Source organism: Podarcis cretensis (genome assembly GCF_951804945.1).
Source record: "Podarcis cretensis genome assembly, chromosome: 3".
NCBI classification, from domain to species: Eukaryota; Metazoa; Chordata; class Lepidosauria; order Squamata; family Lacertidae; genus Podarcis; species Podarcis cretensis.
In genome coordinates, this window is record NC_137172.1 from 39,705,387 (window position 1) to 39,733,286 (window position 27,900).

The following is a 27,900-nucleotide window of genomic DNA, read 5'->3' on the forward strand; positions in this document are numbered from 1 at the left end:
GTCTCATGTAATGTCTGAAGTTGCTCTAGTGTTACTTAAGATGTACTGTGCCATAACTGGAGTAGTGGTGGTTTCTGTTTCATGAACAACCCCCCCACCCCACCCCCAATGAAACCAGTCTCACCCAATTTTGCAATTCCCCATGTATGCATCTGGTTGGTTGTTGCAGCAGCGGCAGGGCTCTTCTTCCTGTCTCATTACATATGCTAATCCTCTGCATACTATCCCTTCCTTTTTCCTGTAGGACTAATTGCAGTCATTAACAATCGTCAACAGGTTTACCATACCCACTGAATCAATCACCCATCTCCTACTATCCTCCTGAGAAAAACCCCACCCTCCCACTATATATAAGGGTCTGGTGACTTCTGTTTCAGTGTATCTGAAGAAATGTGCATGCACATGAAAGCTTAAACCCAGAACAAACTTAATTGGTCTCTAAGGTGCCACTAAGGGACATGGGTGGTGCTGTGGATTAAACCACAGAGCCTAGGGCTTGCCAATCAGAAGGTCTGCAGTTTGAATCCCCACAGTGGGGTGAGCTCCCGTTGCTCGGTCCCTGCTCCTGCCAAACTAGCAGTTCAAAAGCACGTCAAAGTGCACATAGATAAATAGGTACCACTCCGGCGGGAAGGTAAATGGCATTTCCGTGCCCTGCTCAGGTTCTCCAGAAGCGGCTTAGTCATGCTGGCCACATGACCCGGAAGCTGTACGCCGGCTCCCTCGGCCAATAAAGCGAGATGAGCGCCGCAACCCCAGAGTCGGCCACGACTGGACCTAACTGTCAGGGGTCTCTTTTGGTTAAAAGGGAAGCTCATTGCAAGGGGACTAGGAAGGAGACGGCGGGGGGGGGGAGACCAGGGCACATCTGGATGTAAATACTGTTCCTCTGCACAGCATTCTTTTTAAAAGGGGTGTGAATCCCAATGTGAGGGAGTGTCAATCCAGTTACCCAGCAACAGGGAGGAGTTTTTTCCTTCTTTCCTTCCTCCACAGCAACCTGAGATCTTTTCCACTGATTGTAAGCTAACAAAATGCAGCAAAGAGCTTCCAGAAGTATCATTTCAGGATTATTGCAGATGGTAGGCAGGGTTTCTGCCATGCCCTACACCAGCAATATCTTTTTCTCTCCCTCCCTCTTGTGTTACTTTTTTTTTAACAGGAAGCCTGAGGAATAGAGTCCTGTGAAACTCAGAAGCTAGCTCACTGGGATCTTTTTTTTTTAAAAAAAAAAGATTCTTACTAAAAGTGTAATGACAATGTCCCTGTAAGGATTTCTTCTTCAAATCAACCAATATAACCTCCTGCATTTTTGTTCCCTTTACAGGCAATCTCACCATTATAAGGAAGGAGGGGCTTGACTTCATCTCTGCCTTCCCAGCGTTTCCATGGGAACAGTAGCAAGCTGGAGGAGCATATTCTGAATTTCACAGCCTGCCACAAAGCTGCTCTGCTTCACCTAGGCAGACGCAGCCTGGATCCTCTGCAAGAAAGAGGGACAGGCTTTGTCCTTAAGCACCCTGAGATGAAATCACTTGCGCACAAACTGAGACTGAGAAATGAGGACAGCTGGGCAGGGTTCATTTGCTAAGCTGTCTGCATGAGATGCTTCCCTAGAATCTCCATATTTTAAATAATTCACATTTGCTTGTGTGCATTTTTTAAAAAGTGTTTGTTGTTATTGAAATATTGTACTGTTTCAGTTTCAGTGGCTTGGGGAAACATGCTTTGTGTCTGAAAACACAGCGAAAGTGGAAATGCCATTGCAATTACCCATCACACTAACAATTCTGAAGTGCTTTGATGGCATTGTCCCTCCTTATATCGAATTTCCTGCTCCTTGCCACTGTCCCTTCCTGTCATTCACAGGTGCCCTCCACAAGCGGGGAACCTGTGATCCTCCAAAAGCTGTTGAACTCCAACTCCCATCAGCCCCAGACAGCATGGACATTGATCAGGGATGATTGGAACTGTGGTCCAACAACATAAGAACAGCTCTGTGTTTGTTGGCTCTATGATGGTTAAACTACAGTTCTTTGGGAGAAGCCACGTGCTTTAAATATATGGTGTGTAGAACTCAGGAGGAGGAGGGTGGGGACAAAGCTATAATTAATTGACTTTGCCTGCCATTGGCTCTGGCTCCACCTACTGTTGCCTACCTTGCATTCTACCTCACCAGCCCCAGTGGGAACCAGCTGCCATACTGGTGTCTCCCTGACAAATATCCTGTGTAAAGTTAGCCTGGGGACCATAATCTGGTCACTTGAATGCACTTTGAATGGTTAGGTAAAGGTAAAAGGACCCCTGACCATTAGGTCCAGTCGTGCCCGACTCTGGGGTTGCGGCGCTCATCTCGCTTTATTGGCTGAGGGAGCTGGTGTACAGCTTCCGGGTCATGTGGCCAGCATGACTAAGCCGCTTCTGGCGAACCAGAGCAGCGCACGGAAACGCCGTTTACCTTCCTGCCAGAGCAGTACCTATTTATCTACTTGCACTTTGACGTGTTTTCGAACTGCTAGCAGGAGCTGGGACCAAGCAACGGGAGCTCACCCCGTCGCGGAGATTTGAACCACCGACCTTCTGATCGGCAAGTCCTAGGCTCTGTGGTTTAACCCCCAGTGCTACCCACGTCCCTCTTTGAATGGTTAGCACAATCCTAAATATGAGCCCATGCTGAAGGAGCAGGACTTTATGATGAATCCCTTCCCCCATACCAACAGACCCCTTACTGAGATCTCTTATAGAAAGAAAAAGCAGTTAACTGCCCTGAGTATCTGTGTCTTATGTGCTGTAATATGAAACAGGTTTTATACTGTTTCATATGTTCCATCGTTTCCCTAGTAACACTCTCACACATGTTCTTGCCGAATTGCATGACGATATGCTCTGGCACTTGCTTTAATAGATGCATCTCACTCCTTGTCAAGCTATACTTGCCAGCTTTGAGGCCATTTGTTATGCAAACAGAAATGCAAAACCTAATTGGACCCTGAGCTTTGTAGATGGGGCTCTTTGTTGGTAGCAATAATCTTATAATAGCTTATCAGATCCTTGTGTTACAGATTAAGAGCACACCTACTGTATAGGAATTGCTACCAGTTCCTAAGCAGCGTATACAATCAAATCTCTATACATCATCTCTATACAATCAAAACTATGGGGAAATAACACCATTAGCAGATGCTACTGGTTGAAACTAGCTTTTGAGCCTAGCAGGAAAACAACAGAAGGATAGGTGGTTGTGGTGGTAACAAAGAATTACGCACAAACATAAACACCAACATCAGAGGGACTGCTCCTTTCCAGATGTGCTTCTCCCCACCCTGCTACATCACCACAGCTATGAACATAAGAGCCTAGAATGAATCATGCAATCACCCATCTAGTTCAGCTAAGTTTAGGCTCTGTATCTTAGAGTCCTCACTGTCACCCTGAAGATCTGATGTGAGAGCAAGGGACCTTGGCTGTTGTTGGGTAGCTACTTTCACACTGGAACGTCTGCCTGCTCAGAGAAGTGTGGCGAGCATCATGAAATCAAATTCGATGCCTGGTCTAATCCTTCCTAGGGAGAGATTTCCAAAGCTGAGGTGCCACAACCAAAAAAGTCCCTATATCAGTCCACCACTTGCTTCACCTCTGACAGCAATTGGGATCTGGAAAAGGATCCTTTGTGATTCTTAAATTTATAGGGAAAGCTCATATGGGAGTGGGAAGTCTTTAAGGGACCTGGGTCCCAGCTTGTTAACACTTCCTCTAAGGATCTTAAATGAGTGATCAACAAACATACCGGTACTAGCTAGGCCAGCTAGAATCCCCATCACTGAGCTGCAAAGCATATTAAATCAATATCCGGTGTTCTCAAAAGGCAGATCTGGCCTATGGGATCTACCCAACCACATGGCCTCTTTCCACCCCCCTATGGGACCAGTGCAGTAAATGTGGTTAGCAGAAAATAAACATGTTGGAGAAAAAACACCAATGCTGAAAGGCCTCTAAATGGCATTAGCGCCAGAAACAGCTGGTTACCTGGGTAACCCAGCACAGCGCATCACTTATTCATGGAGCCATGGTGCGATTTGGCCTAGCCAAGTCCTTTACCTCCAGGAATAGCTGCCTGCTATATCCACGGCTGCTCATTCCTTTTCATCTGGTTTATTCTTTCAAGAAACAGATGTCTCTACCTTTCTTTACTAAAGCAGCCTCTGCATTCCAAAGCTCGGTACCCCTGCTTCCCTTATATTTCTTGACCCTTTAAGAAGACCTAAATATTAAGAACTTCCCATGGGTTTTAGAGAAGAACCAACCATATGAGATATCTGGGCTTGGTAGGTAAAGAGGGGACAGAGCTACTAAATATAAACCCACCCATGGGTAGACATGGGACATGTCCACTTCTTCACTACAGTGGCTGGTTCTTCCATGGGATTTTTGCTTTGTGGAACATTTTGCTGATAAGAGGCTGAGCATGTCACACAGGCCATAAGATGCACTCCAGGATCCCTTGCAACAGCAGAGATCCAAGGCCCTTGCTGGCTGGTGCCAAGGAAACAGTGTAGAATCCAATGTCAGTATCTCCTGACATCCTTCTGACATCACAGGCAAGGTGTACTTGCAGCCCAGGTAGTACTGCTACAGATGTTGCAAGACTTGTGCACCAGTGTTCTGTGATGTCCAAAGGATGCCTGTGTTTCATATTGTGTGGCATGCAAGCTGAGAGTTGCACCCCAACAGCCCCCATAGCAGAACCGAGGGTTTGGGGACACAACAGTTGGGTGACACATTGTTCTCACTTCTGTTAGCTATATCATCACACAACAGTGTGGCATGAAGTAGTTCAAAGACACTGGGCGTAAGCGAAAGGTAAAATGCTGGTTCCAGGTTGCTTAAGGCACATCCTGGAGATAACTTCCTTCCCACTTGAATAACTCACATCAGTTCCCAGAAGGAACAGTAAAAGGGGAAAAACCTAGACGTGGATTAGTGGAACATTAATCTACCTCAGAGAGTTCGTTTCCCCCCTCTCTCCCAGAAAGATTACCTACTCTCAGTAAGATTACTGCTCTCAGCATACAATAGGTGCAGCTAAACAGAAGCTGATACCCTGGCAGTATAAGGTTGGTGGTATTTTGTGGTTTATATTATTTGCATTCCATCCATACAGAACTAATGCGAACCTCCATCAGCACAAGGATTTTTCCTTGCACAATGGAATGTTACTCCTCTCTGTTCCCTCCCTGAAGCCCCCCTAAATTTGTTCTAGGGTTCCCCCAACCCTTTAGAGCAGATTTGAGCATGGCACAGAGTGTGCATGGAGGGAGGAGAGTGGGGAGATGAAGTCCTGTTGCACAAGTAGAAGTCATTCTCCTTGCACAAAAAATAACGCCCATTATATCTTTCCTTACAATGGTATATGATGAGCGCATTTGGTGATTTGGTCATACTGCCCTGCACTGCAATATCTTAACAGCTGTGTTGTTTGAAACATTCATAATAAGCGTTCACTATGGTACTAATACCCTGTGTTCTAGTTACTGCCAAACAAGCAGCCGCTTACACAGACCAAGCAGTTTTCGACACGTGTAGATATGGCTGAATTTGTCTCTTGCTCTAGGATGAGGCACCATCTGCTGGTCCACAGCAGTCTTCTCTAGTCTAAAGCTCATTGCAACATTTTCATTCTTAAAAATAGAAAGGGAAACGTGTGGTAGACAGGCCCTTATTATTTGCATTTTTACAGATCAGGAAGGGGAACTGAGTTTGCTAGGCCAGCTCTGTCCTTCAGGATCCTCACAGAATCATAGAATTGTAGAGTTGGATGGGATCTCAAGAGTCATTCAGTCCAAACCTCTGCAACGCAGGAATCTGAAACCAGTCAGACTTTTTTTGTGAATGCTTGTCAGTCCACAACATAAAGGAAAATATAATACAAAGTGGATCATTCTTTCCACCAAAAGTCGAGTCCTTGAGGATCTTGACCAAAATGGTAAATAACTTATTTTATAATTTTCTCCTTGGGGTAGGTCTTCAGGAGCTTCCAACTAAATATTAGGAAGAACTCTCTGACGGTAAGAACTGTTCAACAGTGGAACAGACTACCTCAGAAGATGGTTCATTAGAGGTTTCTGAAGAGGGATTCAGTCTGTCTGGGATTCTTTAGCTGTGATTCTTGCACTGCAGGGAGCTGGACTAGATGACCCTTGCAGTCTCTTCCAACTCTGCAATGGAACTCTTATGATTATTTGCTTTCTCTTCCTAGCAACCTCATTAAGAAAATGCTTCTGCCTTTATGCCAACCTTTAACCGATCGAAACAGTAGCACAAAGGGTGGTATTCAACTAAGTTTTACTCAGAGCCGACCCGTGGAAATTAATGTTAATCCATTTCAATGTGTCTATTCTCAGCAAAAGTTACTTGAATACCACTCTCTTCCTCTGATTTCCAAGAACTAGGTTTTCAATTCCGGAGAACCTTGCCGGCACTTTTGGTTTCTATTCTTGGCCACCCATAGAATCATAGAATCATAGAGTTGGAAGAGACCACAAGGGCCATCGAGTCCAACCCCCTGCCAAGCAGGAAACACCATCAGAGCACTCCTGACATATGGTTGTCAAGCCTCTGCTTAAAGACCTCCAAAGAAGGAGACTCCACCACACTCCTTGGCAGCAAATTCCACTGTCGAACACCCTCATTACCTGTCTGCCAAAAAAGCACAGCTGGATATAGCAGCACCCCCAGGCTCCTCACCTAAACACAAAAAGGGAACACAACTCCTTTGTTTATATTATCATTGCATTTACAGGGTTTCCTGATCTTGCAACTTGTACAGAAGCAGCAGCATTTGATCAGAATCAGCAGAGTCCAGCTGAGCTGCCTGCTGGCCCAGGAAGGCTCTCCTTGAGAAAAAGGCAAAGTTGGAGTCTGGAAGTCCGCCTCAATTTGAGACTAGCTGGCTGTGAGTGTGCCTGTGTGCTTCAAAATAAATAGGATTTATTTAGGATTCCAAGGAAGGGGGCAAGCAACCCCCACCCCACCAATGGCTGTCTCACTCCATTGAAGGTAGATAAAGGCAAAGGGTAAAGGGACCCCCTGACCATTAGGTCCAGTCATGACCGAATCTGGGGTTGTGGTGCTCATCTCGCTTTATTGGCCGAGGGAGCCCGTCATGGGGATTCGAACCGCCGACCTTCTGATCGGCAAGTCCTAGGCTCTGTGGTTTAGACCACAGCGCCACCCGCATCCCTCCATTGAAGGTGGGAACCCCAATTAATCCTCTCCTTTCTAAGGTGATCAGGTACAAAAGGGACCGGGCTCCTGCAGCTCTGATAGTTGTGCAGAAAAGGAGATTTTAGCATAACACGCTGCACCTGCTGTAGCAACGGAAGGCCTAAGCTCAGCGCTAGACTAGAGCATCTCCTTTGCACGCAGAACGTCCTGAGTTCAATCCCCAGCATCACCAAGTAGGGCTGGGGAGCCCCTTGCCTGAGACCTTAGACAGCCGCCGCCAGTCAAATGTAGAAACAATACTCAGCTAGATAGACTGTTGGTCTGACTCAATCCAAGCTACTAAAGGTGCAAGAAGTTAGTCCTCTTTCGCATCTAGATACCCTGACTCTTCCCGCATAATAAGGTCCCATTCATTTGCATAGCCCCCTCCTTCAAACTGATACAGAAAACCCGGCAACCAGGGGTGGGACCATGTGCGACCCTAGCTTGCGCGATCTCTTATTCCTTCCACGTTTCTAGTGTCCGTGGGTTCAAAATCCCGAATAGGGGCTTCGGCGTTGCTTTCGTATGCGGGCGATGCAAAGTCTACCCAGGGCTCCTTTCACACGTACATGCGCGGACACGTGTGCGTCGCTTGGCTGTGTGCGCGTCGGGGCGTGTGGAGGGTGTATTCATGTTCACCGTCTTGCCGCTAGGCGGCGCCCGTTCCCTCGGAGGCGGGCTTGGCTCCGGCGGAGGTGGGCGGAGTCAGGCTGGTTAAGCGTCGGGGCTGCTGGCCCGGCGGCTCTTTCACGCGCGCCGCATCGCCCTCTCCTGCTCGGCTATGCGCCCTCCGCGCTTCCTCCCGCCGGGGTTTCCTGGGACGCGGCTCTGCTCCAGCCTTTAGGCGCCGCCAGGGCCCCGAGCTCCGCTTTGCCTCGCGCCTCGACGCCCCTCCTGCTGCCTGCGCCGCCGCCACCATGTCGGAAACGCGGAGCTGCTGCGACGGCAAGAAGGACGTGCAGGTGGAAGGCGGCGTCTACCTGGAAGAAGGGCAGTGCGACTCCGGCCTCGGCTCCATCCGCTCTCTGCAGGGCCAGCTGCCCGAAGGCGAGCCCCGGTCGCCGGCAGCCCGAGGGGTCCGCTCGGACAAGGCTGCCGATTTCCCGGACGCGGCCGCAGGCAAGGAGGGCTCGGCGTCGGAGCCGGACGAGCGGCTCGATTCCAGCTACGGCTCTTCCTCACTCGTCGAGTCTTTGGCGGGGCTGGGAGAGACCCCTCGGCACCCTGGCGAAGAGGAAGAGGAGGAAGAGGCCGAAAGGGTCCGGCAGCAGCTGGTGCTGGAGACGTTCGCTTTCGTCTCGGAGGACGGAGACACGTGAGTGGCTCCAGCTCGTTCTCACGTGCTTGTTTCAGTCCGTGGGAGGCAGGAGACTTGAAAGTCGGCGCGCGGGTGGGGCAGGTTGGGCGAGTGGGGGCGTCTGCTGAACATCAAACAAAGTGCGAACGAGCGCGTGCACACGGAGGCAAGACACCTGCGCGCGTGCTTTCTGCACTCTGGGGAATACGGGGAAACTACTAGAGGGAGTCGCGTGTGGGTGGAGGGGTGACGTTACTAGATCAGTCAACATTTCCAAACTCAAGGAACACCTTAAGGGTGCTTCCCGACACAAGGGTGTTGTGGTATCGCTGATCTTCATGCATACAAGTTTGTTTTTGGGGTTTTTTTTTGCAGCTTACATGTAGCGTTGCTGCAATCAAAATAATGTACCGTATTTATCTCATCCTCCTCACCTGCCAATACATTCCGTTTCTGGACAAAATCGTGGTGTAAACGTCCAGTTTGCAGTATTCCACCTCTGTCTAGACGCAGCCTAAAAAGTGCCATCTGAAATAAAAGAAGCCCATTGTTTATATGGGACCTTCTTGTCTGCAGATATGGGGTAGCCCTTCAGACGCAGCTGTATCGCTTCAAAAAATGTCAAAAAGCATGTTTTGTCAATAAGTATATGATGCAGGCAGTTGGCAAAGGTTTCTCTGAAATTCCTTAAATGTAATGTGGGACATAGTTGGGGTTGAATGGATGTTGGGAGGAGGGGGGTTATTTTGGCACCTCTTTCTGTTCCTTCCCTCACAACCTTCTGCAAACCTGTTTGGCAGCAGTTTTAGTATCAGTTTTATTTTTCCATGGGAGTTGCTCCGTTCCTTATTTGTTCATTGGAAAATAGATTGAACATACAAACTCTGCTGTGATCATTGGTGCAATGATCCCCGATCTTTTATGGCTTCATCTGCACAACAATCCTGTGAAGTAGGCATGTGGAAAGAGCAGGATGAGCTCAGAATGAGTTGCCAAGGCACTCTAAAAGGTGTTGATTCCAAATCCAGCCCCCTCATATCACCTTGGATCTCTGGCTGAAAGATCCATGGAGTTTTGGGAAGTAATAGTTCACATTTCCAATTGCACAACTAACCTAGCATGGGGTTGCTTCAGTGGCGTAGCGTGGGTTGTCAGCACCCGGGGCAAGGCAGGTAATTTGCGCCCCCTAACCCGTGGATTTGCGCCCCCTAACCCGTGGATTTGCGCCCCCTACCCCTACCCCTACCTCTACCCCTAACCCCCAGATGTTGCGCCCGGTGCGGCCGGCCCCCCCTGCATCCCCCACGCTACGCCACTGGGTTGCTTGCTGGGAGTCTGCTTCTAAGCAAGTTGTTCTTGCCTTTAAAAAAAGAAGTGGTGAAATTGGGGCATCCATTAAGTTTTCCATGACCTCTAAGCCATTTATGCTTTTTATAGCCGCCTTTGTAGAGTAGAGGCAAGTTTGATGACTTAGTAGTGTGAAAGGCAAACATCTCAAGCCCACATGACTTCTGTGATGTAGTAGTGCTAGTTTCTCTTGGGACTCTGATCTGAGGCACGCTTTTCCGGAGCTTTTAGGTTCGCACTTGAGGGCTTTGTGCGGGTAAAATGTAATCCTGTACATTTGGAGAGTGGGGGTTTCATATCAAGCAGGAAGTAATAAGCTTGGCTCTCTGCTGTTGGTTTACCATAACTAATACACCGTCTGTGGCCTCCTAACTTCCTCCTGATCCTGCGTCTCTGATGAGATGAGCCGTTTCTGCTTTTTCCAGCCTTCTGGATGTTTCCAGTTTCCACTCTGGCATGGCTGGGCTAACTATAGACACTATGGCAGTGTGACCTGTGTGCTGAACACATTAAAATGGCAGCATGGGGGACAGCTTGGTGTAGAATCAGTGGCTGTGGTGGTGCAGTAGCTGCTGAACCCTCATCCATGCATCCTTTTTCTCTCAAGTCACCTTTCTACCTCCCTGTGTTGCTTTTGCCTTTGGACACGACATGAAAAGTATGCCCTACCAGGGAGAAAGTCTGGGCATGGGGGAAGATTTCAACACCACCTTTCCGCTCTCCTCCACACCATTAAATCACTTCCGCCTCCAGCTCTGCGTTTGTCAGGAACCTGCAGTTTTCAAACATAGGCCTGCCATCTTGCCTGGTTATTGTTGATTGGTTCTCCTACCTCCTAGATAAGTCTATAGCTATGGAGGGGGGAAATGCTAAGTTTGAAATTAGATGATGGGAAAAGTCTCTAACCTAATCAATTGTTTGTAGTGGGAGTGGGGAAACAAGAAGATGCATCTTATTTTGTAAGTGCTTCCATGCCTCTCCTAGTTTGGAGGCTTGGGTAGAAGCAGTGAGAGGTGTCCCCTCCAGGAGTCAAGGGAGTGATAACACCTGATGCCATATGGAATGATCTATTTGAACTTGTTGCCTTGTTTTACTCAAAAGAACAACAACAGTAATAAGTTCATTATTTATTCCCCTCCTATCTCACTGGGTTGCCCAGCCACTCTGGGCAATAGCTGGCCAACAATGTTCCCTTTGGCTGAGAGCATCCTAAGTGGCAGAGTGGGAATTACTTTATTCACAATTTCTCAGCAATCTCCACTGAACAATATCACTTCCTTGTAACAGTTCTAGTGATGAAAGAACAGAAGTTTGTGGCTTCAGATTTCTGCTTCCTGTTTTTTTTTTTTAACAGCTGCCATAGTGAGAATGCAGATGGTTCTGAATTGGATTGGTGTTTTTTAATCATTCCAAATTACATGTGTGTTTGCTGGAGCTATGTTGGTCTGTTGTACCAAAAACAACATGCTCAGTGTTGCTTTACACATAGACATCAAGTGATGTCTTCCACGTGTGAATTGTCTATCATGGAATAGAATTTTCCTATTCCTCCTGTACAGCACTTTTCCGTGGAGTATGTGCATTTGTTCAGCTTCAAATTCAGCATGTAGCTACTCTCTTGCATTTTTTGTTTGTTAATTTATCTGTGTTTAGTCCTCCCCCCTTCCCTCCTATGCTACTTTATTTTACCCAGGTCTTCATGCTGTTCTCCAAGTTTTTCTACACGTTTGCTCTCCAGTCGCACACCCATTCTTTCTTCTTCTCTCCTCGATCCCTCTTTGTCCAGGTGTTCTGAATTCTGCAATTGTAGTACATTCCACAGTAGACCTGCAAAGGGGACTTAAATGGATCTTTGTATAGGGTTGCCATATTTCAACAAGTGAAAATCCGGACACAAAAGTTGTTGACAGTGCTGATATGGGTTGCCATATGTCTGGATTTTCCAAGGCATTTTGATGACTTCCACCCAAACACTGCTTCTAACTGTAGTATTCCAGGTATGTCTGGGAAATTCTGGACGTATGGCAACCCTATTCTTCTTCCTGAATCCAGAATTCTTGGAGGGTTTTCTGGGCCCACTTCATCCACATTTCCTAGAAATGAAACTATTAAATCAGTCTTGAAGTGGTTTACATATATTCCTGCTGTACTCTAGGCCACCCCAGTGGATGTTGGTGATTTACTAAAGCTAGTTAAAACTCCTTTTAAGTGGCTAAAACTTGAGACCTTCAAAATTTGACTCCAGGCATTCTTGAAGCAGGATAATGGTTCCGTTCTTTTTTTGTTCAGCACAGAACCCTCTTTGTGTTGGATAGGACTCTTAATACATGGAGAGTTCTGTTTGCAATTGCAAGGTAGTGAAGATTCTCATGACTCAAGGTGAGATGTCCACAAGACTGGGATGGGAAACCTGCGGCCCTCCCACAAGTTGTTGGGTTACAATTCCTGTCAAGCCAGCGTCACCCATGGTCAACTCCTGTCAAGCCAGCATCACCCATGGTCAAAGATGATGAGAACTGTATTCTTAACAGAGTCTGGAGTGCCTAAGGTTCCCCATTCCCTACTGCTAGAGGATGGTTAGTTACACAGTGTGAGGAGAAAGACTGCTGTGAAAAAGATAATAGTGACCTCTAGCCCCCATTGATAGGGAATGAAATTCCACTGTGAGGAAGTCTTCTAATCTGGCAGTGGAATACTGGCCAGTTTCAAGTTCCTAAAGTGTGGGTCCCAGATGTCATTTGTGTGTGGCTGCCATTTTGTTTTGCCTTGTAGCTGCTTTGCTTGGTCTTGTGAGGCACAGGATTCCCCAAACTGAGTGGCAATGAGACAACAGCTACCTTTTTTTTACTGTATGGAAACAGTTGTATCTATTTTGGTAGGACCGAATATGCATGTGGTCTCTAGTGGGAGTAGGCGACGGCAGGGAAGCCTAACTGTGGCATGTGGTTAAGTACCATACTCTCTACTGACTGTTGGGAAATCACGTGTCGGTGACTTCTAGACTGAGGTTTGTAGAGCAGAGACTTGGAAGGTCATTGAGTATATTTAAAGCTTGTCCTGATAGGGGTTGGGTTGGGGATGTTTGCTCTTCATGTGGTGGTGCCTGTAGGTAAGCGATAGTTTAAAAGACTGCTTAGGCTTTCCTGCCTGGCCTGGAACATGTGGCTCTTGCGGGATGCTCAAATTTAGCCCCGAACAAAGGAGGACAATAGCTTTGCGCAGTAGAGCTGTAGCGTTTTACTGATCTAGATTGGCTTAATCAAAGCTGCTGTGTTAATCAACCAAAGAGGCATCTCAGAATAATTTGTGCAATGCACTTTATTTTTAAAATTATGTTGTTTTTAGTATGAGGACTTAGAAAAAACTTGCAGATAGCATCCATGCCCTCCACTTTCACACAGGAGGAAATGCCTCTTCTAAGAGGTGGGGCTCAAACCCACAACCCTGAGATCAAGAGTCTCATGCTGTACCAGCTGAGCTATCCCATATATGTAAATCCTCAAAATGAAGGATCTTACTGTATTTTTCGCTCTGTAAGACGCACCCGACCATAAGACGCACCTAGTTCTAGAGGAGGAGAAAAAGAAAAAAAAAAGTTCTCTCCCTCTCTGCTCAGCGCCTCTCCAACAAAGCAGGAGGAGAAACGGAAGGGGCTCCATTTCTCCTCCCGCTTCGCTGAGGGGACACTTCGCAGCTTTCCCTCTCTGCGCAGCGCCCCTTCAGCGAAGCGGCAGGAGAAACTGAGCCCCTTCCATTTCTCCTCCCGCTTTGCTGAAGGGGCACTGCGCAGAGAGGGAAAGCTGCGCAGCGGCTCTCCAGCGAAGCGAAGCCAGGAGAGCAAGAGGGATCGGTGCGCACCAATCCCTCTTGCTCTCCTGGCTTCAGTGAAAGCTGCGCAGCCTGCATTCGCTCCATAAGACGCACACACATTTCCCCTTACTTTTTAGGAGGGGAAAAGTGCGTCTTATAGAGAGAAAAATATGGTAATTGGTCTTAGCTGTTTTGGCACCTGCAAAAAAAATAATTCTGGTTTAGACAAGCATGGAAAGGTGTGGTGATTTTAGTTTGTTTTAGTATTTTAACTTTTGTATGTTTTAAAGTATGGTTGGGATTTATTTTACTGTTTTATCTTTTGTAAACTGCTCTGAGGTTTTCCTACACTCAAGTGGCGTATAAACTTTATGAAGTATAAATAAATAAATAAATAAATAAATACCAAGGCAGGCCTAATCAATTGATAACAAGATAGCACTGCTTGAAGCATCAGTTAAGAGACCTGCTCCCCGAAACTCTGGTGAGAAGATATTTGATTTACTGCCTCAGACACAAAGAAAATTTTGTTAAGATTTTCCACAGGTGGTATCCAATACCAGCTAAGTTGGCAAAGATATATAAATTGAAATCCAACCTTTGTTGGAGATGTGGTAAAGAAATAGGAACAACAATACATTTGTGGCAGAGGTGTGAGGAAATTAAGAAATTCTGGGCAGTAATGCATGAAGAATTAAAGAAGATCCTGAAAATATCAATAATTAAAAAACCAGAGATATCTCCTTGGATTGATGGGGAAGAAATACCGGGGGGGGGGGGAGAGAATCTTCTTATATGCAAGCACAGCAGCTAGAGTAGTGATTGCTGCTAAATGGAAATCACAAACTACCTTCAAGGGAGGAATGGATTTGTAAATTAAATAAATACTTAGCTTTGGCAAAACTTAACAGCTATTATAAGAATTCAATCGAATCAAAAATTAAAAAAGGAGTGGAAATGTTTTGTTTTGTTTTTTATTAAAGATTTTGTTGATTTACAAAAGTATGCAAAGTCTCGTGTTTTTCCCCCCATGTAACATTTTTACAAATCATTTTCATTTGTTGAGACATTAGGAAGAAAAGGGGGAAAGAGGTGGAGGGGGGAGAGATGGGTGAGAGTGGGGTTGGGTGGCGTGGTGATGTTTCTATTTCACTTACTATATGTAGGATTTGGTGTCAGCGTTGCTTGTGCAGGTTCTTTGCTGTTCGCTTGTGTTCCTTTGGCAGTGAGAGAGGTTAGGGTTGGCCTAGGGTGTGGTTGTTTGTTTGTGATTGGCTGTGGTGATCTTTGTTTTCATGTGTGAGTGGGGTGGGTGGGTGTTTTGGATCAGGTTAGCCATATTGATTTGTATGCTGTTGGAGGATTTTGTCATCGTCTTCTTGGGCTGTGTATATGATAAAGGGGAGCCATACTGGGGTGAAGGTGTCTTCTTCTATTTGTCCCCGTGTCACTTTCAGTTTATTGGTTAATTTTTCTAGTAGGGCTGTTTCCCATACTATTTGGTACCATTGGTCCATGCTTACTCCTGACAGCTCTCTCCAGTGTCTGGCAATGATGCTTCTGGCTGCTGAAAGTAGGTGGGTTATGAGTTCTTTGTGGTGTAAGTGGGCATTATTGTCTTGGAAGATGTTTAGTAAAGCCAATTCTGGGGTGATTTCTAATACTTGCTTGGTTATTTTACTTATTTCTCGCATAGTTGTTGTCCAGAATGGTTGGATTTTGGGGCACTCCCACCACACTGTGGTGCACCCTGTCCAGCATTTTGGTGAGGTTCCTGGGCGTATTAGTGCTAGTTTTCTTGGTGTTAGGTACCACCTGTAGGTGAGTTTCAGAGTGAGTTCTTTTCTTTTTGTTGATATGGATTTAAAGGGGGGTTTAGACCACATTTTGGTCTATTGGGTTGGGTTAATCTCATAGCCTATGTCATCCTCCCATTGTTTGAGTGGAAATGTTTTGAGGAATATATGGGAAAAATATTGCTCAAAAAAAGATATGCTAATATGCCTAGATTAAAAATGTAAAGTATTTGAGTGAATGTAAGCTAGTAAGGAAGGACAATAAGAATACATAGATGAATTGAGAAGTCTGTAGAATGCAAAGATAAATGTAATCTCAGAATGTAGAGGAAATCGAGTGGAGGCTGAGGGAAGTGGGGGGAGGGACAAAATAATATTTGAGGATTTAAATGATAAATATATGTGGGGATGATGTGGTGAAGGCTTTGGTATATTTGCATTGTGATGTAATATGGAATAAAATTAATAAAATTTTATTTAAAAAAATAAAACAAAGAGACTTGCTCCCCTGTGACGTGTTTAGATTTGAGAGAATTGTTATTATCTTCAGAGAATTCACAGTGCTTCTCCACATTAATCCTAAATTAGTCTTACGTGGTACAAGTGGAAATGATTACCATGCAGATGTTGGGTTGTTTTAGAATTTGTAATCTTTCAGTGGAAAAAAAAAAGATGCTGAGTTTTGTAATAGGTGCAGTTAGAAGGCACTTGGCATGGACCAGGTGACAGCTGGAGGCTTAGCGTATATGAGAGACATATAGGAAGTTTGCATTATCCCTCTTCCAAATGGAAAGCATGCATGAAGGAGTTGTGCTGGCTAGCCCAGCTCTTCTGCCACCTGCCATGCCCCTTGGGCTGCCTTTGTGTGAAGAGACTCTTGGGCCGATCTGGATATGCTCCCATGTGGAGGAGCCTTATGCAGATCTTGGAAGAGACCATGTGCAAGTACAAGCGAAACTGCCAAGCGTGTGTATTGATTAGGGTGGGCAGCACAACCCCCTTGCACATGCTTTTAATGCATGAAGGGATGGAGAGATCATAAGAATTCCCCCACCCCCAGAAGTTCTTGCACAGTTGAATTAGCTCATTGCCTATGCAGGAGGCTGCGCAAGTATTCTTAATGCAAGTGTGTAACTCTTCTGTGATTGGAGGAGGGAGTGGAATGGGGAAACTTGTAATGAATGTTTAATTTATGCAAGAAGATGTTAAAGCAGAGGGACGCTCTTAAGATGAAAACTTCCAGAAATCTTCTTGGATGCGTTAGAAGAAGAGGACCCAAACTCCCATTGTGTAAGAAATCGCTGTAATACAGACTGAATAGTCTGATAAGATTTTGCAAGGGCTCATGTTTCATTCCAGTATCTTGAGTCTCATCTTCTAGTCCACAGTGAGTGTGCATGTCCTGTGAATGGGAGATTCTGAATCTCTGCTTTCATTCCAAAGATGCTTCTAGCACCATGGCTGATATCACTTACACAAATGGCTCAAAAACCACAAGGTGAAGAATTTCATGATGACTGTTCTTTTTTAGATTTTTAAATGTGTTGACTCAGTTTTTGGCTTCAGGATGTGTACACATTGGAACTGACTGTACTAAATTAAATGGAAATTAGATTGGGCATTCATGCTTCATTTCTGTCACCCATGGATTTTACAAGTTGAGCTGGAAGGAGCATGCGCTAAGTTCTCAATACACAGAAGCTGACATCTGTGGATATCAGATGTTACTGCCCATCCAAGTCTTATTTTTTTAGCACCATTGGCAACTCATACTCGGTTTGCTTTACAAAACATAACTTATTACAGTGGTACCTCGGGTTAAGAACTTAATTCGTTCTGGAGGTCTGTTCTTAACCTGAAACTGTTCTTAACCTGAAGCACTACTTTAGCTAATGGGGCCTCCTGCTGCTGCCGCTCCACCGCCGCACAATTTCTGTTCTCGTCCTGAAGCAAAGTTCTTAACCCGAGGTACTATTTCTGGGTTAGCGGAGTCCGTAACCTTGAAGCGTCTGTAACCCAAGGTACCACTGTAATTCCAACAGTGCCATAAAATATTAAAGCACACATTTTAGAAGGGAAGAGAACATACTGACTGGAAACTAATCATGACATCTCTAAAATGCACTTAAATGAAGCCTGATCTATACAGGCAGTAGAAACCTGTAATGATACAGTCAATACAGGTGCGGGACACATTGCAATTTGCAATTTAACCGTCTTGCACAGGGAGGAAGGTACTTTCCCTGATTTGTTAATTTTCTATTTTGCATGGGATTTTCCCATACAAGGGTTCAAATTTATGGTTCCCATTTGCAGCCAGAAGGGAAACATTCCATTCTACCACCTTACTTCCACCTTATTCTGTTAATGTGTAGACCAGGCCTAGGAAGTATTTTCTAGCAGTTTGTAATGGTGAGAAGGGAGGAATGGAGAGTAATGGAGGGTTGGGAAGAGCAAGCTTCCATGGTAGAATCTGCTACAGCAAATGAATGATCACTCGCTTAACTCCAGGTAGATGGGAATTCCAGATTACATGAGGTATTTTGAGTGCTGGCATCTCATAGGTGGAGTTCTAGGTGTGGGTCTCAAATATATCCAGGGCTTAAACTGTTCGGGATTTTAAAAATAAGCAGAGACCAAGGGCAATCGGTTCTGTTATCTAGAAATGTTTTTATTACAAAGACAGCACTTGCTAGAACATGCGATCTCCCCCTTCCCCCAGTCACTTCTATGACAAAGTTTTATTAGTGCCCCCTGCCCTCCTGCCATCGGAATAAACTATCATGACTTTTCATTATTTCCACTAGACCAGCAGGTTGTGGTGGAGCCATTTTGCATTCTTCTGTTGCAAGTACCTCCTTGGCTTGCTCTAGAAGAAAGCAAACATTAACAACTGTTACCATTCAGCAACTTGGCATTCCCAGGCATCTGGGAAATGAATTGATGCCAGTGAGACACTAGTTCATGGGAACATTGCCCAGCCAAAATGTGCCAGTCTAATTGGCATGTATGCAAGGTAAGATGCTGGGGCAAGTAATAACATGTAGGGATGCATAATGTTAAGGATTCTGTGAATTCTCCAGCTATCTAGCTACACAGAGTCACTGTGCTACAGTCTTGGGTTACCTGGATAGACCTTGGGAGGCCTAGATTTATGTACTACCTCTGGCACTGATCCAGTTTGTCAGTCTTTGGGAAAGTCACCATCTTTCACTCTTGTTTCCTGTGTAGAAAAAGGTACCTGAGTGAATGAGGAATCTTGGCAGGACTTGTATCCAAATACTTTAGCTCTTCCTCATATGCAGATGTGCACATACAGTATGTCATTCCCTTTCCAGTGATTGGACTTGCCATTTATTGGAAGAAACCCAATTGGCCATAGTCATCTGCAAAGGAAAGATGATTAAATCATGATGATTATTTTTAAAATCAGTTGCATTTTTATCCTGTCATTTTAAACATAAAAGCTTCTTATATCCTGTACTTTGTTCAGGAACTTAAAGCTTTCTTTATTTCCTAAAGAGAGAGCAGGAACTTGTTTGCAAAGGAAAGATTGGGAGTGCACTATTAGACTCTGTTGTGCAGGGTAACAGATAAAGGTGCCAAATTTGACAAGCACTGAGCTCTACCTGAGGGTGGAAAAGAAGAATGATTTCTGTTCAGTTTCACCCTTCAGGTTTACCTGTCACATGCATCATAAGACCACAGGTGATAGACAAATGAGTATGGCTTAGGAAAAACTACACCTTCTGCCTGTGTGCTGAAGACTCCCTATTGCTTATATGGTGCCAATCCCATTTTTCCTTAAATGAGGAAAATTGTACTGTCCAATACTTTGTTTACCTTGGATTAGTAGCTAGTGCCCCTGGAAGCTTTTAGGATCTATTCCACTGAGTGAGACCCAACACTATCACAGAATTCCTCAATTTTGAATTTGCTGCCTTTGTAGAATTGGTGTGTGCACTTTTAGTTCAGTTAACCTCTGCGCATCTTAAATTACACAGCAATGTGAGCTTATTACACAAGAAGGCTTTCACAGATGATCCCAGATGGGTCTTTCTTTAAAAAAAGAGCAGCAAACCAGATGTGGCTTCAGTCTTAATACTGAAAAGCCTCTGAAGTCTGTGACATTATATTTTCACTGGTGTTGCCTTTGGCTTCCTCTTTGAAAGGAAGGGCTTCTGTTCCTTTCTTCACAAATGTCCCTTTATGTATTTATCCTTTATAGTCCTTCCTGCAGGAGTCTCTCATGTGATCATTGTTTCCTGAAACTGATGGGAAAATTCCACAATATGAAAAGGGTTGGTGGAAGCACTTATGGAAATCCAAAGAGGTTTGAAATAGAGAGGGTTGAAATAGCTCAGATTGGTATTTGTTCATTTTTAGGAAAGGTGGTTTCCGAAACAGATCTTTGTCCCTGTGGGCAAGAGCAACTCCCGTTCCTCACCTTTAGGATACCCATGCTCTAAAATCTACAGCTGCCACCTTGGTAACATCAGGCCACCAGACACAGTTAATTAGTCAGGTATATAATACTGCAAGGAGGCTGAGAAACTGGAATAGCAGGGAGGAAAGTGTTGATTAGGGGAGAGAGAGAGAGAGAGAGAGAGAGATGTGTATTGATACCACAGTATTGTAAAAAGGTTACTGTCGGACAGTTTTTCTTGGTAAAAGAGGTCAGTTAAGACAGTTAAAAAAATATGCACTGGACAAGTGTGGAATTCCCCTCTTTTATTTTTCTGGAGAGTCTATTGGCTTCTTGGTATCAACAGTGTTCATATTTGTTTCGGTTTCTTAGCCCCCTTTTCCCCTTCCCTTTCATAGCTATTATTGGATTAATGGTTCAGTTGCATGCATTTCCCATCTTACTTCCTAAGGGGGGCGGGGGAGCACTAGAGCAAAGTGGTAATGGATGAATAGTGTCATTCCTTGTATTCAGTTTCTGTTGCTTATTATAAAAGTTTGTAACGTATGCTCTTAAGGCAACAAAGCAGAACTTACTTGAGGAGGGACTGTCGCTTAGTGGAGCATATGGGTTGGATGCAGAAGGTCCCCGGCATTTCCACGTAGAAAGTTCAGAGGATGAGAAAAGGCTACTCCTCTACCCCGAGACCCTGGGGGTGTTTTGGGGTAAGTAGAAGGCAAATCTCTGGGTGATTTGCAGTAGATCAGCAAGGATTTCTGATTCTCAACTGCAGCAACAAAATGACTCTGCGCCCTAAAATTATAGTGCTGGAATAAAAAAACACTTGGGGTAAGCAGGAATGGTTTTTTGTGTGAGCAGACTGTGTTCTCTTCACTTCTGCTCCCCAAAGCAAATTCCTGGGCTCAGAATTCCCTAGGTGCATGCCTTTTGTACAAAGCTGGTGGCTCTTGGAGGTTTTTATTTTAACACTAAAGCGAACAAAAGAAGTAGATCCCACAAACCTGAAGCTTACTCCAGGGGAAGACATGCAATATTGTGCTAATCTGATTTAGTAAGTGGTAGCTTTTTGGGTTATAAACAGAGTGAGGACATAGGTCCTGAATCCGTTCTTTTAATTCCCAGACCTTCTATTCATCTCCCATCAGCTCCTGACTGGCTTGGAGAAGGAATGACCAGTTTTGCCCCCAGAGTCCTCTGCTGTACCATACACGGTTCAATGTGAAGCACTGGGAAGCCATTTTAAAGGCATCTTCTTTGTCGCTCTGAACTGTGAATAGTGACATAGAATCATAGAATTGTAGAGTTGGAAGGGACCCTGAGGATCATGTAGTCCAACCCTCTGCAATGCAGGGATATGCAGCTGTTCCACATGGGAATCAAACTTGCGACCTTGGCATTGTCAGCAGCACACTCTAGCCAACTGAGCTATCCAGGCTGAGTGTTGTGTGTTATGTTGGTTTCTGCTTCCTTCACTGTGCAGCGAAAGTGCTTGTCACGAGACAGGTGTTTACATTCCACAGTCAATTGCTGTTGGAGTTTCTCACGGGAAAGGAGACTGGATGTGACGTACACTGGTTTCCTGTTTTTCACTGTTCTCACAGTGTTCTCTCCGTGCTTTAGAGGAGAGAGGATGCTTTCTCTGCTCCGGCAGAGGCAAGATGTTTTTCTGTAATCTACCAGCTTTGAAGTGTAAATAAAGTAATATAGAGTATGTGGCACGTACTCCTCATCATTCCGCTGTGCTTGGGACACTGCAATTTCAACATGTTAGAGGTTTGCTAAAAGGCACAGGTAGGGACCCAAAGGAATGCATGGACCATGTTATGCAGGAAGGCCTGGTCCCAGTCTCATAATATATATTCAGCTGATGGTACTCTGGGCCACAGTTTCCCATCCGTAATATTACAGTGGTAGTATTGCACCTGGTTTACAGAAAGGATGCAGGAGAGCTACTGAGGTGATAATGCCAAAGGGCTTCGTGTGTTTTGTTTAGACGGGTTTGTATTCGCCTTTTTACCCTGTCAGAGCTGGGTTGTGTACTGCTAGGCTGAGCTGAGGGGATGGGAAGAAGGGAGGAAGCGGCGCATGTAGCTCTTGCACAATAAATAAACAGGCTCCAATATTAGAACTGGGCTCCTCCTCTGTGTGCTTTTCTCTAGTAACTGCAGCACATTTGGGAGAGGATAATGAAAGCTTTAAAGCCTGGGCCTGAAAATAGGGCTATTCCCTAGCATAGTTCTGTGAGGTGGGGAGGGAACTGTATAAAATCCAGGCCAAGTAAACAGCAGCTGAAGCTTCCCTTCCCCCACCCCTTCTTGCCTCATGATCAGGGACTTCCCACATTGACACTGAAATATCCCCACTCCTCCTCCTCTATTGTAAGTGCACATTAGTCTCACTGTGACTAGGTAGACACCGTCCTTCCATGAATCATGCTCAGGGCTGTGTATGCTCTCATTCTCAAGCCACATTCCTGACCATGGGGGATCCTGCTCACTCCCTTTTTCCTCCTCCCTGCTCCCAAACAAGCTTTGATATTCTGCCAGCTGTTGCAGACAGTAAGGACTAGAAACACCACTCCTCCCAGTCACAAAGTTCAGAGATGAGTATGGATCCTTCTGCAGCCTAAATACTACCAACTGAGCTCATAAGGGAGATAGTAGAAGGCTTGGGGGAACCCCCACTAGGTTTGCAGAAGGACAAAAAAAGTGAAGGAGGGAAGCCCCTCTCTAAGGCTGGGTTGGCAACAGTGTCCTTGAGGACCCACAAAGCCTCTGAGCCCCCCTGCTTACGACTCCCTTTGTCACAAGGTGGAGTGAGAGGTTATGTCTCCCCCCCCCCACACACACATTGAAAAGTACATAGAGCTGAAGGAGGAAATTGGAAAAAGTGTCGCTTCCCATGGTGTATCACTATTCCATTTTCTGTGTTGACTTGCTTGTGTTTTGCCAGTTGATATCGGTGGTCCATTCACTTCTAAGGCTATACAGTGGTACCTTGGTTAAGAACAGCCCTGTTTACGAACTATTTGGGTTGCGAACTTCCGCAAAACCAGAAGTTTACCTCGGTCTATGAACTTTACCTCGGTCTAAGAACGGAAACCGAATGGTAGAAGGGCACCGGTGGCGGGAGGCCTCATTAGGGAAAGCGCGCCTTGGTTTAAGAATGGACTTCCGGAATGGATTAAGTTCATAAACCGAGGTACCACTGTATTTGAAATAGCTCGTAGCTGACAGATTGTTATTTAATGTGTGTGTGGGGGGGGGGGGAGAGGGAGAGCGCTCGCGTTTTCAGGTTTGTTCTCCCCTCATAGAAAAATGAGGTAGTAGACAGGGCCGTGCTATTTCAAGCCAAAGGGTACCCTATTTCAGTGATTATGTATTGCAAAGCAAACCTGCTTGCTAATAAAGTTTAGCACACTGGGGTGAGAGATTCTTGCTTAGCTCACTCCCTGTTGTACTTATTTTTCTATGTGCAAGGTTTTTAACTGAACAATATTATTGTTAGTCTGTAGTCTGAAGTGATATATGCCATTCTACCTCTTCATTCTATAGCACAGACTCCATGTCCTCTGTTGCAGTTAAGCAGCTGCTGCTGCTTTGTCCCACCAACAGGCATCTTGTAGAATTACAGAGGCAAAGCTGGACAGGTTTCTGCTCTAAAGGAATTTATAATAAACCCATGTGCTTGGGTCCCACCCCCACTTCTGCTATAAAATATGAAGAAATGGGGACCTATTGATACAGGTGCAATGGCAAGGGTTTTTGTTTTCATACATTGCTTGAATAACTTGGGGCCAGATGGTGTGGAAGTGCCCTTCTGTTCTGGACAGATTACATTTGGTTCCAGACAGTAAAGCAAACTTTTGGATAAATATTTCAGTTTAGTGTTATTGAAGCAGATACTGATGCTTGGTATCTTGTGATGGTAGCCCAGCCTCCCCCTAGAATGGGAATTTGGCTGTCCTTGCTAGTTGTTGTGAGGAATTCTTGGGGAAAGTGGCTTGGTTAAAATAGCCCCAGAGAATTCTGTGCAGTCTGTCAGATAAAAGCAGCAATGGTTAAAGTTCAGCCCGGATTGCCTTGTTGGAAAGTCCCTGTTCCTGAGAGTTCTTATCTGCTACATACTTGTTAGGAAGCAAGAAAGATAAACTTCAAGCCACACAAAGTCAAAATGTAAAAGATCTGCAAGGATAAACTGACCGTGTGTGTGTGTGTGTGCGCGCGCGCGCGCATGTAATGATAGATCCTTGGAAACGAGAGCGAATGAAACATTCGTAATCTGGCACCAAACAGGACATAGTTTGTGGAAGCAAATTTCAATGGAGTCTTTTGCTGGTTTCCAGTTTGAGATCACTCAGGCACAGGTACCATCTAGCAGAGTGTTTCGGCTGATGTTTGACTGAGAAGATTCTGGTGCAGTTGACTTTAGGTCCTGTCTGATTCCAAACCATCACTGTAACTTCTCTTGCTAATTTTTGCCGTCTCTTTATTGATAACACTCTCAAAGCCTCTGAGCAGCATTTTCTGTACAAGTAATACTGAAATGAGGGACGCAGGTGGCGCTGTGGGTTAAAGCCTCAGCGCCTAGGGCTTGCCGATCGAAAGGTCGGCGGTTCGAATCCCTGCGGCGGGGTGCGCTCCCGCTGCTCGGTCCCAGCGCCTGCCAACCTAGCAGTTCGAAAGCACCTCCGGGTGCAAGTAGATAAATAGGGACCGCTTACCAGCGGGAAGGTAAACGGCATTTCCGTGTGCGGCTCTGGCTCGCCAGAGCAGCGATGTCACGCTGGCCACGTGACCCGGAAGTGTCTCCGGACAGCGCTGGCCCCTGGCCTCTTAAGTGAGATGGGCGCACAACCCCAGAGTCTGTCAAGACTGGCCCGTACGGGCAGGGGTACCTTTACCTTTACCTTTAATACTGAAATGAAATGGTGCATTTGTAGATTATTTAACCTTTCTTTAGTTCTTTCTGCTTCAAATTAGGATCTTATCTCTTCCAGTTCTCTTTGTACCATGTGATGGTGAGCAGAGATTACTATCATTATTAGGTGTGGTGTTTGTTTTTTGAGGGGGTGGGTAGGCTGTGTGCTTGGGTCCCCTTCTAGAGACCAACTCAGCTAGCCCTTTGGAATTTGTTCTAAAAATAATCGTAGAACCAAAACCAGAAGCTAGCTGAAGTGGTCTGTCCCAGCAAAAACAGTCTTGTGGAACCTTAAAGACTAGCTAGTATGGCATAAACTTTCACAGACTACAAACCACTTCATCAGATGCATCTGAAGTGCACTGTTATCCATGCAAGGTTATGGTACAATTCATTGCTACAATTCATAGTTCTACAATACTTTTAGGGCTTTTAAGACTCAAAAAATGGCTTTTAAAATGATACTCTCTTTTTCAGTGCATCTCACTTTTGTCTTTGGTAAGCCAGGTTTTGAAAGGTTTTTGTACTGTTCCAAAACCCTGTCAGACCTGTTTGGCCAGAGGTAGGGGTGGGGCATGTATGGCATGGAAAGAAAGGCCTCTCTTCAATCCAGATTCCCCTATCAAAAACTATTGCCCGGCTTCTGCCTTTGTCACTACCGCTTCCTCTTCCTCTTACCCACCCCCTCAAACCCCCAGACACTTCCTCTCCTTTTAACATTGATTTTAGCCATAAGAAAAATAAATGCAGGAACACTCATATATTTTACACTGTATTCCTAATTGTATTTAAGGTGCTTCATATCATCCTGCTTTAAGAATAAACAGTTTGGGGGCTTCAATTATTGCAGTGTTAATCTAGGTGCCTGTTTAGTTTTCACGAAAAGCAGCTGGTTAAGGTTGTAATTTGGAATCTACCAAGTCTGAGGGACTAGATAACTCAGATCCAACTGTCTTGCAAAGTCTGAATATGGAGGCCAGTTGCAAATTGTGTGGGGAATGCTGAGCTGTGTGGGTTTTTTTGTGTTTTTTTAAATGCTTTGCTTTTGGGCAATTTGTTTTAGCCAGGAATATTTATGTAAAATTTAAGAAACTCCTTCTCCCCCACCTTTGTTTCACACCATCAAGTGACACTATGGATATGTGTGGGCAGGTGGGCCATTTATAAGGCTTTTGTGGTCTTATAATTACGAAGCTGATTTAAGTAAGGTCTTGGGCAATTTTGCCTTGCTTAGGAAGCCACTTGTCAGTGGATCAGCCCAGAGAGTGGGATGTTTGGGGTCTATGCATACTCTGGTCAGCCACTTTAGCTAACATTAATGAAAAACAGTGTTATAAGACGTGGAAGATCCTAGAATAGAGGAGGTACATCCATGGAAATTTGGAGTGATATCCGGCTAAGTCATACTTGAAATGAACCCATGGAAATAAATGGAAATTGCATGCCCACAGATCACTGCATCTATTCCAGGTATGACTAATATTAGGTATCTGCCTTTGTCCCATAGCGTGCTACCCCTTTTCTACACAACTTCCCTGTTCTGTTGCTGTATTTCCAGAGAACCTCCCAATGCGTAGGTCACCTGCAATTTTACTGGTGTGCTCTAAATAGAAATAAACTGGCACCGATGTAAATTTAACTTTGCATATGAAATAAAGAATCGTGAGGTGGCTTGTAGAACAGTCCTAACATCTTTTACTTAGAAGCTATATAGCTGCAATCTTTTTTTACTCCCTCTGGCTGTGTCTGAATTGCAGCCTTATAAAACCAAAGTACGGTAACTGAATTTGAAGAGAAAGCCTCTCTCTTCCCACAGTGTCTTCAGCCCTCTATGGGCAACAGCAGCTGTGCACAGCCTCCTTCAACTCTCCCCTCCCCTTGTTGCTGAGGCAACTGTGGGTGGCCACATCTCCGGCAGGGCAGGGAAATTCCCCATGCCCATGTGACCTTGGGCTTCCCCTGGGGCCTTGCCTGTGCCTCAGCCACATACATTGCTTGGCTTGGGGAGCAAAGACCGTCTGTTCTCTCTGCTTAAGAGTCCATTTGTCAGATGGAAGCCTTGTAAAATGGTGCTTGGGCAGTTTCCTCTAGGCAGCCCCAGCCAGGGCTGCTGTGATGGCTTTTGGGTACCTTGGATGGGCGCCTGATTCCTTTCCTTTCCCCCCTCCTTATTTCCTGATTTCTCTATGACCTTGTCACTACCACCTCCCATATCCCTTCTCTCTGCCTCTATGGAAATCCCCTTTGTTAAACGCTCTGGAAACAAGAAGGGCTGCGCGACAATACAGTAAAAACGATTCTCTAATTGCAGACTTGTTTTAAAGCACATGATAACTTTGAATAGGTCAGCTAGGTTACTGGAAATACATTCTAAGCTGATCAGTTCCATACTTATGCAAAAGCAGTGTCTTGTGACCCCTTTTAAAGATTAACAAACTTTATTACGGCATAAGCTAGGCCGGGGAACCTGTGGCCCTCCAAATGTTGGACTGCATCTTCCATCATCCCTGACCATTGGCAATGCTTGTTTCATAGAATCATAGAATTGTAGAGTTGGAAGGGACCCTGAGGATCATCTAGTCCAACCACCTGCAGTGCAGGAATGTGCAGTTGTCCCATACAGGGATCAAACTTAAATCTTTGGCATTATCAGCACCACGCTCTAACCGACTGAGCTATCCACCTCCATCATCTGAACATCTGGACTTCAGCCCCAGCATCTGGAGGGGTTGCAGTTTCTCACCCCAGCATAAGCTTTTCTGGACTACAGTCCATCAGATGTTGTCCTGAGTTTCTACACACAAGGTTGAGGAGGCGGCATTCTGAAGAAGTAAAGTCCATGAAAGCTTGTGCCATAATAAAGTGCCATTTGATGCTTTGCTGTGTTTGCTACTGCAGACTATCCCTCTGGAACACATTTCTAAAAGTGTATCCCTTTTTTAAAAAAAACTGGTTGACTCTGATGCATTGTATTTGTTCTGGAATTATTTCTGAATGTGGGCAGGGCGATGCATGAGTACCCACTTTTAAATAAGAAA

General features: G+C 45.2%; 1 protein-coding gene across 1 annotated transcript in view; it reads left to right on the plus strand.

The window, feature by feature from the left end:
• The first annotated feature begins 7,978 nt into the window (after positions 1–7,978).
• Positions 7,979–27,900, plus strand: part of NFKBIE (NFKB inhibitor epsilon) — a 28,109-nt gene continuing 8,187 nt past the window's right edge. The window contains exon 1 of the mRNA XM_079969354.1: positions 7,979–8,581. Coding sequence (XP_079825480.1) covers positions 8,184–8,581 — 398 coding nt within the window. The 5' untranslated portion in view covers positions 7,979–8,183. The remainder of the gene's footprint in view (positions 8,582–27,900) is intronic.